An 11724-nucleotide genomic window follows, 5' to 3' on the forward strand; every position below is an offset into this window, starting at 1 on the left:
AAAAAAAAAAAAAAAAAAAAGATAGAAAAACATTGAGAACTTATGTGTCTAATTTGTTTGCTTACAAAATTTTCTTGTAGAGAAATTTTTCAAGGAAGGTATAGTTACATATGGAACAATGACACTGCATACAAACTCCTGAAAGAGATGGAAGTCTCCAGCATTCGACTGTGTGGTGCTGTTCTGTGTCCTTTCACAGGACTCACTGCATTTTTAAAATCCTTTAGCTGCTACAGAAATTAAGAAATTACATTTGGGAGCAGCCCTTGATGCTGAGAAAAAAATCTCCATCATAATATTGCAAAGGTTCTACCTGAGCAAGTCCCCCTGCTCGGTCCCAGCTTGCTGATTTGATCCTACCAATCCAGAGAGACAGTTCAGCAAGGCCCTGCTGAAATTAACCAACCTAAAAGGCTCTCTTTGTCACCCCAGTGAAGTAGAACGAGTCAATTCTATACCAAGTGGTTTGGTCAGGCAATAATGGACTTTTCTTTCCTGTAGTAGATCAGCTGACAGTAGGTGGGAGGTCTGCCAAGCCACAACTGGCTGTCCCTAAGGAGCTGGGCATCTGAAAGTCACCAATGTGCTCCCACTGCAGTCGGCATTCAGAATTTTCATTTGTGCAATCATAGGAGACACCACAAAAGATTATAGGTTAATAAGAATTTAAGGGGGTGGGACCTCTTACCCTGATAGGGAGTTGTCTCTCGATATAGGAGTTTCAGTTTCTTTCTGTTTCTAAAAGGGTCATTTCTGTAGACTATATTAAACACAGGAAAATTCTCGTAAGTATCAGTAAGAATTCCTGCCATCCAAAGGTGCTACAACCTCTCACCGGAAATGGTCAAGAGAGTTACTGAAATGTCAACTCTGCCTGGGCGCGCCACATTCCTTCCACGACTGAGGCTGCATCCTGCCAGCGCCCCGCCCCTCCCCTGGCCATATGCAGCAGGCTGATAAGGCCAACTTCACAGAGAATGTTCCAGGCTGTTCCCAGCCATATGGGATAAACGCCTTTCGAGAGTGCCAGAAAGGAAAAATCTGGGAAATGTGCCATTAAAAAACAAACTCCAATCTTACCAGCCTATCTATCCCACTAACTGTCTAAAAACCACAATGGAGAGGACTTCCTAGGAAAGCAATCAACTGACTGCTTATCTCAAAGGAACTGATTGTCTCTGATTTTGCCAATCAAGTCTGTTCACATGGAGACTGAAGGAAAGGAATGAAGTGCTAAGTATATTCTCTGTATGTTTAAGGACAACTTCCCATTTAAGGTAACTTAAAAAAAAGGTACATATAAAATAAAATAGAATAAAATAAAGAAAGAAAAAAATAAAGAAAATAAAAAGAAGAAAAAAGGTACATATTTGGAAAATATCAGAGAAGACTGAACACGTAGACTATTTATAAATGCTGCAATGCAGCAGTCAAACGTTAGCTGCATCATTCAGCAAGTAATTCGAATTGATATCAGGGGGATAAAACAGGAATTACAACTATGTCCTCCATTGTAACAAATAAAGTGAACTTGTCAGCATTCTTACAATACTGCCAGATCTCTGTGAAGAAGAGTGGGGTCTAAAGATATGAATCTTGGCTAGAAATTTCTAATTTAATCCAAAGATATACCATGCCTCAGAATGATCCCTGATACCAAACACAAACTTATACAAATTATCCACTGAAAATGGATTCCTACAAAAAGACTAGACATGAATATCTTTGTCTTCTTGATGAAGGCCAAGAGACAGCTGTTTGAGGCAGTTCTTGGTATTTGGGGAATTTTTAAAAGCCTTAACCTAATTTATAGAAGTTATATGCCCCACCGTACAAGGGGATATAGCTATCTTTGGGAAGCAGGCAGAGGCAGTGGGTGGGAATCACACTGTGTTAAGCAACACAAAAGACTGCAGATAAAAACATTTTCAAAGCAAAGGTCAAATGCTCCGGACTCTGTAAGCTTGGCACCTGCAATGAGTGGTTTAGGATACCCTTGCACAGATCTTAGACAGTAGAAGAATTCGGCAATCAGAGTTTCTCTACAGAAACTCAAAAGAGAGAAAAAATTATAGTGAAGCTGAAAGGAGTCTCAATTAAAAACAAAGTATTGGGATTGCCATTCTTTCAGCAAGCTGAATTTACTGGATCTAAGGGGCATTTGCAATACTACAAAATGAATTCTGATTTTTCGGGCAGGACACCAGACCTACTGTTTTGCAAGAAAGGGATCTTTAGGGACTAAGAGGATGAAAGGATCATTTGGCTCTATGGAAAAATTCATAACCATCACCCAAAGCAAAAGGTCACAGAAACCATTCATCAGTTGTTTTTGTTGCTTAGTCAGAACCCGAATGTGCAGAACCGACAATATCCTTTTTCCATGGCTTAGGACGCCAGCCTAGTACCAAATTTGAGATTTGCAAAGCAAGAGAACTATATCCATGGATGTGGAAGGGCTTCCATAAGAACAAACACCAAAGAATTCATTAGCACCCATAAAATTGTATACCAGTTGATTCTCAGGTCAAACAAGATTAACTCGAAACCAGCTTAGCTGCAGATTTTAGTGGCAGATTTGATGGTAAGCAGAGAGGTCAATAATACATAAAGGATAACTGAATGCCATAAATAAAAACAACAAATATTTTTGCTTAAACCACATTCCAACCAGGATTGTGGATCAGCATGTCAGCCTTCAAACTGATTAATTCATTTCAACTTGTTAGCACAATTCTGCAGAGGTGAGCAGGGACTTAGCTTTAAGAAAGCAAGAGATTCATACTGCATTGCGTCAAAATCCAGAAATGCAGAGCAATATTGCGAAAACTTACTTCTGAATGTTTCCCAAATACTATCTTGCTGCTACTTACCTTTTAACCTGCAAAATTCAGATAAGAGGTATTTAAGTGCCTTATCGTTACTATGACTCAAAACAGGAAAAGGTTATAATGTGGCCCACTTTTATAAACCTCATAAATAACTCATCTGATTTATAAAAGGGCCTGCCTTGGATTTATCACCTATAATCACTAGAAATTTCCAATGTTTATATTTCTTATTTTGGGATATCAAGATGCCAAATCTTTTCTTCTTTTTGAAAAAGGTCCGATTTAGAAAACAAAAACTGTACACAAATAAAACATATAAAGAGAGCATGTTTGTTTTGTTTTGTTTTCACACTGTCACCCAGGCTGGAGTGCAATGGCGCAATCTCGGCTCACTGCAACCTCTGCCTCCCAGTTTCAAGCGATTTTCCTGCCTCAGCTCCCCAAGCAGCAGGGATTACAGGCAACTGCTACCATGTCCGGCTAATATTTTGTATTTTTAGTAGAGATGGGGTTTCACTATGTTGGCCAGGCTAGTCTCAAACTCCTGACCTTGTGATCCGCCCACCTTGGCCTCCCAAAGTGCTGGGATTACAGGCATGAGCCACCACACCTGGCCTGAGAACTGTTTTTGCTTTAAACATGAAAAGGTAAGCTCTATTTTATTATAGGAATTGTGGCAGAAGAAGTCAATGGAACAGGAAACAAACCCAAGTTTACAATATTTGTCAAATGTAAAAAATACAATTTTTACTATGTATTTTCAGATTATTTTTTCCAACTATCTAGGATAATCTGTTTAGTCCCTTGGTTCTTAAAAACCAAGTAGCCACCAATAAAAAGTCAGCAAACATTACATGCAAACACCAGGATGGTGATGAGAAATTAATATATTCATGCCTTAAAGAGAAAGAGAGGGAGGTAAAAAAAGGGAAGGCTTTGAAAATTTTAAAGTAAATTTATTAACACTTCTGATAATTTAACACCAAAAAACTCCCAAACAAACCCTAACCAATTTGTTTAACAGAAAGGTCATGCAGGCAGGAGTTTTTTTTTCCCCCTTTTCTTTTGATCATTCAACCTCTTTGACACAAATATGCCTTCACTGCAAGCCAGGCAAACCAAAAAAGCAACCCGTTTTCTGCATGCTGGTCAAATACCTGGACTCTGCGTTTACGAAACGATGACAACATGATGGAGGAATGTGGAGTCTAAAGAGGGAGGGGGAAGAGCAAGATAACAAGCTTCTAAGGGCAAACAGAACAAAATCATGAAGAAAACAGATATTTCAAAATATATGAATACAGGTTAAAAATCCAATTTCAGATATTTTCTCAGTGTTTTCTGACATTCTGCATAGTGTCTAAATCCCACAAGGGATTCAAAATGTGGAAAGAGAACCAAGGTTACTAGGCCTTGACAGTTACTGCCTAGATATGGCGGCCCTGGCCAAGTCACACTTGTTTTTGGGCCTCAATTTCCCCACTTGTCAAAGTAATAATACTGAATATACTTTTTCAAACTAAATATGCCCTCCTCCTGAGGATCCCAGGAGATGATTCCTAAATCCCCTTCCATTCAGCAATAAAAGAATAATTTCATGAAATTATCACAAAGCAGAACTCAAGCCACAAAGATCTGACTTGGGCCTAGTTCATCAGCACACTTACTTTAAAAAATACCATTTCCTCTTCAAAACTGGCACAAGAGGAATATACAAAAAAGATGGAAGAGAGGTGATGGTTCACAGCACAGCTGCTCCAGTCAACTGGCCCCAAGTGATCAGCTATGCAGTCCTCCTCCGCATTCCTGGAGACCGCAGTTGCCACTAGGGCGTTGCATTCTTCTACTGTACGCCTGCAGCTGATATGCTGCAACAGACCTGAGTGCGTAACTAGTGGAGTCCTTGCATAGCCCACGGAGAACTGATTACAAAAGCAGGCCAGCCTTGGATCCACTGTCCATTCTTAGTGTAGGTTCAGCAGTGACAGGACATGGGGGACTATTCCTGAGATCCACTTTTCAGGATCTACAGTTGACTCCACCCCAACCTGAGATGAAGGCAGGTAAGAAAAAATAGAAAAAATTCTAACCCAGGGAACCAAAAGACATACTTAAAACAGCTCTCCTCATGTCCACCTCTTCATCAGATTGCTTGACAGACTTACACTGTAAGCTGCGACATATCAAATTTCTCTAATTATTAGATTACTACAAAACACACCGCCAAGACCAAAGCATGTCAGAGAATCAGTTACTGGGCTGATCGTTTCCAGTAAGAACTGCTTCACACTTATCCAGGATGGAGCAAATCCTCCCTTCATGTCTCTCCATCTAGGTCCCTGGATAACGGTTAACACACTTTGAGGGTTCCTTTGAGTAATTATTGGCCCAGTTACTTAAAAAGGCTTATTGTTAATTTCCTGCACAGAGTCCCTTACTGCAGCACTTTTTTCCCCCTGCAGCACATATTAAACTTTGACTTCAATTTGACCTTTCAAATCTGACATTAGCCGAAGTGAAAAGGAAAATAAATGACTAGTTAAGGAGTGGGAACCTTGGCTCAATGGCTTCATACAGCTGAGTGTTCTTGCTGCTATTCCCAAGATTTTCTGTTTCCTGGCTCCAAGACACCCCCACCCTTCCATCTTTGATTCTGTTTTACTTAAGGCCAATTGCTATGACGACGCAATTTCTCAACGCATTATGAAAATACTTCATATGGCCTCTCTCCTGTTCTTCCTGAACAGCCATGATGGTTAAGTTTTTCTAAAATAACATGAGGAAGACAGAACAAAGGGCTTAAATATTTTAGGATCTATTATATGAAAGATATCTGATTAGATGTTGGAACAGTTCAAGCATCATCTCAACCCAGCTTTCTGAGCTATTCGGGCTTTTCGTTTAAAACATATTCAACTATTAACCTTAACAAGGCGCTTATTTAAAATATATTTTACTTAGTACATGAGACTTTTGAAAGCGATGTTCTTTGAAAAGCGTCTAATCAAATTCTCAGGGACAGCTTTCAAACAAAAGACTGTTCTATCATTCAACACCGTTATGGTAGAATTTTTGACACAGTTATCTCGACTCAAAAGACCCAGTCCCAGGAAATACACACACACAAACAAGAACTCTAAGCTATTAAGTTATTTGATTTGAGCCTCATATCGTGCAAGCACCGCATCTACCTATTCTTTACAAGCAAATCACCACTGGGGAGAAAAAAAAAATGTTTATTACAAGGAAAGGAAAGGAGACCGCCCGTCTCAGACCCTTCTGCGTTCAGAAACCGCCGAGATTCGCCATGCAGAATGAAATTAAGGTCAAGAGCCGTTTACGCTAGGCTCCGGCTCCTCGGCTCTTCCTCTCTCCACTGCTGGCCGGCATTGCTGGTGCGATTCGGGAGAACGAGCTGCAGAAGTCGCTCCCCGCCGAGGGAAGGGACCGGGGGCGGTGCAGGGAGCGTTCTGCAGGGAGGCGGGTGGCGAAGATCCCGAAGAGGGAGCCCCCACCCACCTGCCGCAGCCGGATGGGGCAGGGCAGGGCCGCAGCCAGGCTTGGGGGTGGCGGGGAGGGACCCGGCGGCCTCGCGCCCCCTCCCCCCGTCAGTGACATTCCAGCGGCTGCGCCGAGCCTCGGCCCCGCTGATCCCTCGCAGCCCAAGCGCCACAAAAGCCGCGGCGGCGCCTCCTCCGGCTCCTCAGCCGAATGGAGGCAGCACAGCGGCCCGCCCGTCTCACCTGTACCCGGCGCCGGCCCCGCCCCGCCTTAGGGGCTGCCCGGCTCCCGCCCAGGGTCGGCAGCCCGGGGCCCTGCTCCCTCCCAGAGCTCCCTGGCTGCCCCTCTCACCGGCTCTCGGGGGGTGAGGGGCGTGGGTGCGTCGGGCCGAGGGGTGCTGAGGAGCCAAGGAGCCTCCGCGGCCTCCGCTCCGCGCCGTTCCCTCCGCAGCGGGTAGTGGCGGCGGCGCACGCGCCCCGCCTCTTTTATAAGCGGCCACGCGCGCTCCCGGGGCGGACGGGCGCGAGCGCCGGGGGAAGCGCCCGGGCGCTGCGCTAGGGGTTGGGGAGCGCGCCAGCAGAGCGAAGGGGGCGGGGCTCTCGCCTGCTCACCGCCCGACCGCCCGGCGGAAAGGGCCGAACGATCCCGGAAGGAGCCGAAGCGGCGATGCAGGAGAAGAGGTGAGCAAGGGGCGGGCCGCGGGAGGATGGGGAAATGGGGCGTGCGCAAGGGGTGGTGGGGTGATGGTGCAGTGAGATCACTGCCTCCGCCCTGGCCGGCAGAGACGCTCCCGCAGCACCTCCCTCCCCGCCGCTTTCGTCCCCCTCCCTCACGAACGGCCCGCCCTGCGGACAGTCGCCTGCACCGCACCCCTCCGCCCTGGGAGCTCTTCCAGGACTGCAGAGAAGGGGGAGGCGGGGGCATCGCTGCAGTCTAGCTGGGGATGCTGCGCGCCCCGGCCGGAAAAACGCCCAGTCCCAAAGGGTGAGATCACCCGAGTGTGCGTCTCTTCCTGCTCCCAAGGAGTAGGCTGGCGCTGGGGACCCAAATCAGCCTACTTCGGTGGGGGCTGGGGTCAAGAAGATGCGGATGATTTGGGGCCCCGGGTTTGAGGAGGTGGTGAGAGGAAAAGGCCAAATCCGGATCAGAAAAAAAAAAAAAATAAAGCCGACTAATTTGGGGCATAAAGCTGTCATTCTGGGATTTGGAAAGTTAATAATTTCTTACGTTCTTGGAGATTATGGGGGAAGGAAACGGCAGCAGCAAAATAATAATTTCTTATATTCCTGCAGCAAAAGCTTTCGCACAGGTCGCCAGTAGAATAGGGTCCCATTTCATCAACAACACATTAGGTTCTTTCTGCCACAGTTAATTTCCTTGTGTACTAGGCACTATGCTAAATATTTCGTGTTACCTTTTTATTTCTTAATCTTTGCAATAATTTTATGAAATGCTTTCCCATTTTACGAATAGGCACTCTTACTTAGTGCTCATGTAGGCTAAGTCTCTTAGCCCAGGTCAGGCAGCTAAGCAGTCAGAACCTTCCCTTTGAAATCGTAGGTGTATTCCCTTCAAGTAGGAAAGCGAGGCATTTTGATGCGCGTGGCTGCTGGGGTGCTGACAGAGAAAAATAAGATTCTCAGAAATTCTGATCCTTAAAGTCCTAGCAGTTTAAGGGCCTGGCTCTAAACTCTGTAGCCAGAAGCCCTGGATTAGAAAGCCCTTTCCTTTTCCCCATTCCGGTGACAGCTGGGCCGCAGCCACTGAGAGTAACACTCAGATCACTCCTGTGTAGTCAGGCAGACGGGGAGCTCTGCAGCTCAGGAAGGCTTCAGCCTCCTGGTTACCAAGCAGCCCTCCTCTTTAAATATAAAGCATTGGGCGGGCACTGAAGCAGAACCTCAGCCCAGACCTGGCCCTGAGCTTGCCGGTCTTCTGCAGTTTGGCTTCTTTCCCTATGCCTGGGACCTGCAATATGGTTCCTAAACTGCCCTGGCTGTAGCCATGATACTGAGGAAAAATTTTGCTACCCACTCACTCCATTGGAGCGGTGAGAAAAGGAGTGGCCACACCCCAGAAGCTGCTTTAGAGAATCTGTGTAGGAAAGACGTAGGAGCTGAGAGGCATTTTCTGCAATCTTCTATGTAAAGAAAACAGGGCTGGGCAACTCCTCCCTAGGGTGTGCATATCTGGGAACAGCTGATGGTATCTGTGGCCTCTTCTACAGTAGGTTGCAGTAAAATGTTTAATCAGATATTCAGCTCTGGGTACAAAATGGCTAACAGAATTGTAGCTCCCTAAAATTTCCAAGACCTTCTGTTCCAGCAAAGAATGCATCTTGGGGCTGGGGGGCAGGAGCTATTAAAAAGGGAGGGTTTTTCTATTAAATCACCCTGGCCCCAGAGTGAAATGGGGGATTTTCGGCTTTTCCTGGATGCAAAACAAATTGGAAACCTAAGAGAGAGTTCTGTATTGATAGAGAAACTAAAATCTTATGTTGATCCTTTGTCTGATCTGAGACATGGCCAAGAAACAGTAACCCCAGCCCTCTCTACCTCCCACTCACCCTGCCTGCTCTGCACTTGGCACTTGAAATGAGCCATTTAAAAAGCCATTCTTCACTGTTCTGTTGTCTGCCTACCTCACCTCCCACCAATTTCACCATATGCCTAACACCCTAGTAGGTGTGCAAAGCTGGGGCGGGGGGGAAACAACAAAAAAAGCACAGGACAGTGTAATGGCTTTGTAACCAATCAACCCCACGTTCTCAGTCACACACCTCTCCTGGCCTCCTAAAAAGCAGAGGGTTGGACTGAATTCTCAACTCCTTTTTCTAGTTTCAGCAGTCCTCAGAAGGTTTGATATGTACCCAAAGCTTAAGCCTCTAGATAGTCCCAATACTTTTTCAGGTTGTTGAAAAGGTCAACTGTTGGGAAACACACTAATTGTAGTGATGTGTCCACATGTTCTGGCCAGGGAGTCACTTGTCCCCTCTCCCTGGGAGAGAACCCTTCCTCTACCCTCCCCTCCACACCCCATCCCACCTCCTGCAAAGATAACAGGCAAACACTTCCACTATTTTTCCTCCCTAGAAGGGAACTGATTGGGAAGTCATGCGAGCAAATGGACTGCACTTCGCATATGACATTCTGCAGTGTCAGAGCTGGCAAGAAATAACAGATCTTCAAAACGATGTGCCTGGATGAATCTTGAAGGCATTATGCTAACTGAAATAACCCAGACACATAAGGATGAATATTGTATGATAATTCCACTTATGTGAGATCCCTAAAATTGTCAGATTCATAGATACAGAAAAAACAGTTGTTACCAGGGGCTGAGGGGAGGGAGGAATGGGTTATAATTATTTAGTGGGTACTGTTTCCATCTGGGATGGTGAAACAGAGTTCTGGAGAGGACGGTGGTGATGGTTGCATAACACTGTGATTGTACATAATGCCACAAAATGCCACTGTGATTGCACACTTAAAAATGGTTAGGTCAGGCATGGTGGCTCACTCCTGTAATTCCAGCACTTTGGGAGGCTGAGGCAGGCAGATCACCTGCAGTTGGGAGTTCGAGACCAGCCTGACCAACATGGTGAAACCCCGTCTCTACTAAAAACACAAAATTAGCCGGGCGCGATGGCACATGCCAGTAATCCCAGCTACCCAGGAGACTGAGGCAGGAGAATGGCTTGAACCCGGAAGGCAGAGGTTGCGGTGAGCCGAGATCATGCCACTGCACCCCAGACTGGGTGACAGAGCAAGACTCTGTCTCAAAAAAAAAAAAAGTTAAACTTTTATGTCCTTTATATTTTACTAAAATCAAAAAATAAAGCAAAGATAAAGGAAAAAAAAAAGAACAAAACACAAGCCACTGCTTCTAAAATCAAGCACCGTATTAGAGAAGCAGCCTGATAGGGTCTGGGAGTATGGCCTTGCCAAGGTTTGCTTTAAGATACCAGGTGACAGCAAAGATGTAAACTCCTCCCTCCCCTCCCCTCATCTGACCACCTAATCTGGCTCTAGTCATTTCACATCTGTTCCCTTGCGGGGCTGCCTGCTAGACCTGGTCAGTCCATGTCCCTCCTGCTTACCTTGAACCACTACTACAGTTAGTTTCACAAACCACATCAAACCTTCTCAAAAAGTTTCAGTAGCTTCCCATAGTTTACAGAATAGGCCATACTTTGGAGCCTCCACAGTCTTGTTCCAATTTACCTTTTCATAGCATCATTACCTACAGTTCTTCTCTACTGATCTGAGGTTAACCTCTTCCAAAACATGTTATTTCTCCAACTCCAGGCTTTTGCACACAACTTTTTCCTCCAATTAGAACGTCCTTTCCCAACACTCATACCTCTTTTCTGCCTGAAAATCTTACCAATTTTGAGTATATGTAAGTAGAATGTTTCTGTGGCTGGGCACCATGGCTCATGCCTGTAATCCCAAAACTTTGAGAGGCTGAGGTGGGCGGATTGCAAGGTCAGGAGTTCGAAGCCAGCTTAACCAAAATGGTAAAACCTCATCTCTACTAAAAATACAAAAATTAGCCTGGTGTGGTGGTGGACACCTGTAATCCCAGCTACTCAGGAGGCTGAGGCAGGAGAATCACTTGAACCCAGGAGGCGGAGGTTGCAGTGGGCCAAGATCGTGCCATTGCACTCCAGCCTGGGCAACATTGCAAGACTCCATCTGAAAAAAACAAAAACGAAAAAAACCTTTCTGGAAGAGCAGTTTGACAATGTGAATCAAAATATAAAATTTGCATGCCATTTGACCCAGCATTGTTAGTCACATCTAGAAATCTACCTTAAGCAGGACGAGATGCATATTCATTCGGGACAGGTACGGTGCCTGACACCTGCAATCCTATCACTTTGGGGAGGCCGAGGCAGGAGGATCACTTGAGCCCAGGAGTTCAAGACCAGCCTGGGCACCATGGCAAAACCCTGTCTCCACAAAAAATACAAAAATTAGCCAGATGTGGTGGCATGTGCCTATAGTTCCAGCTACCAGGAGGCTGTGAGAGGATCATCTAAGCCCAAGAGGTTAAGGCTGCAGTGAGCCATGATTGCAACACTGCATTCCAGCCCAGGTAATTGAGACCCTGTCACAAAAAAAAAAAAAAAAAAAAAGAATGTTAATAATTATAAAAAAAATAACCTAGACACCAAGTGAAAAATGGTTACTTACAATTCATAAATTCAAGACTATATTCGTAATATGTATTGACGTGAGAAAATATTTGAGTTATTACTGAATTTTAGGTTACATGAATGGTACGTCAGTCCACTTAAGAATTATATTCATGTATATGTATATATTACAGAGAAAGGATTCACAATGAGTACCCAGGATAAAAGGATTTTGGGACACTTTTACCTTTT

General features: G+C 45.0%; 1 protein-coding gene and 1 long non-coding RNA gene across 2 annotated transcripts in view; one reads left to right on the plus strand and one right to left on the minus strand.

Moving 5' to 3' along the window:
• The window catches only part of SPTAN1 (spectrin alpha, non-erythrocytic 1), an 85791-nt gene extending 78988 nt beyond the window's left edge, over nt 1-6803 (minus strand). The window contains exons 1-2 of the mRNA XM_037745944.1: nt 6684-6803; nt 3989-4039 (exon numbers count right to left, since the gene is read on the minus strand). Coding sequence (XP_037601872.1) covers nt 3989-4021 — 33 coding nt within the window. The 5' untranslated portion in view covers nt 4022-4039; nt 6684-6803. The remainder of the gene's footprint in view (nt 1-3988; nt 4040-6683) is intronic.
• Nucleotides 6804-6907: 104 nt separating this feature from the next.
• The window catches only part of LOC119474166, a 13079-nt gene continuing 8262 nt past the window's right edge, over nt 6908-11724 (plus strand). Inside the window, exon 1 of the long non-coding RNA XR_005203459.1 lies at nt 6908-7012. This is a non-coding gene — a long non-coding RNA (uncharacterized LOC119474166). The remainder of the gene's footprint in view (nt 7013-11724) is intronic.

This window comes from Cebus imitator, unplaced genomic scaffold (assembly GCF_001604975.1).
Source record: "Cebus imitator isolate Cc_AM_T3 unplaced genomic scaffold, Cebus_imitator-1.0 Scaffold216, whole genome shotgun sequence".
NCBI classification, from domain to species: domain Eukaryota; kingdom Metazoa; phylum Chordata; class Mammalia; order Primates; family Cebidae; genus Cebus; species Cebus imitator.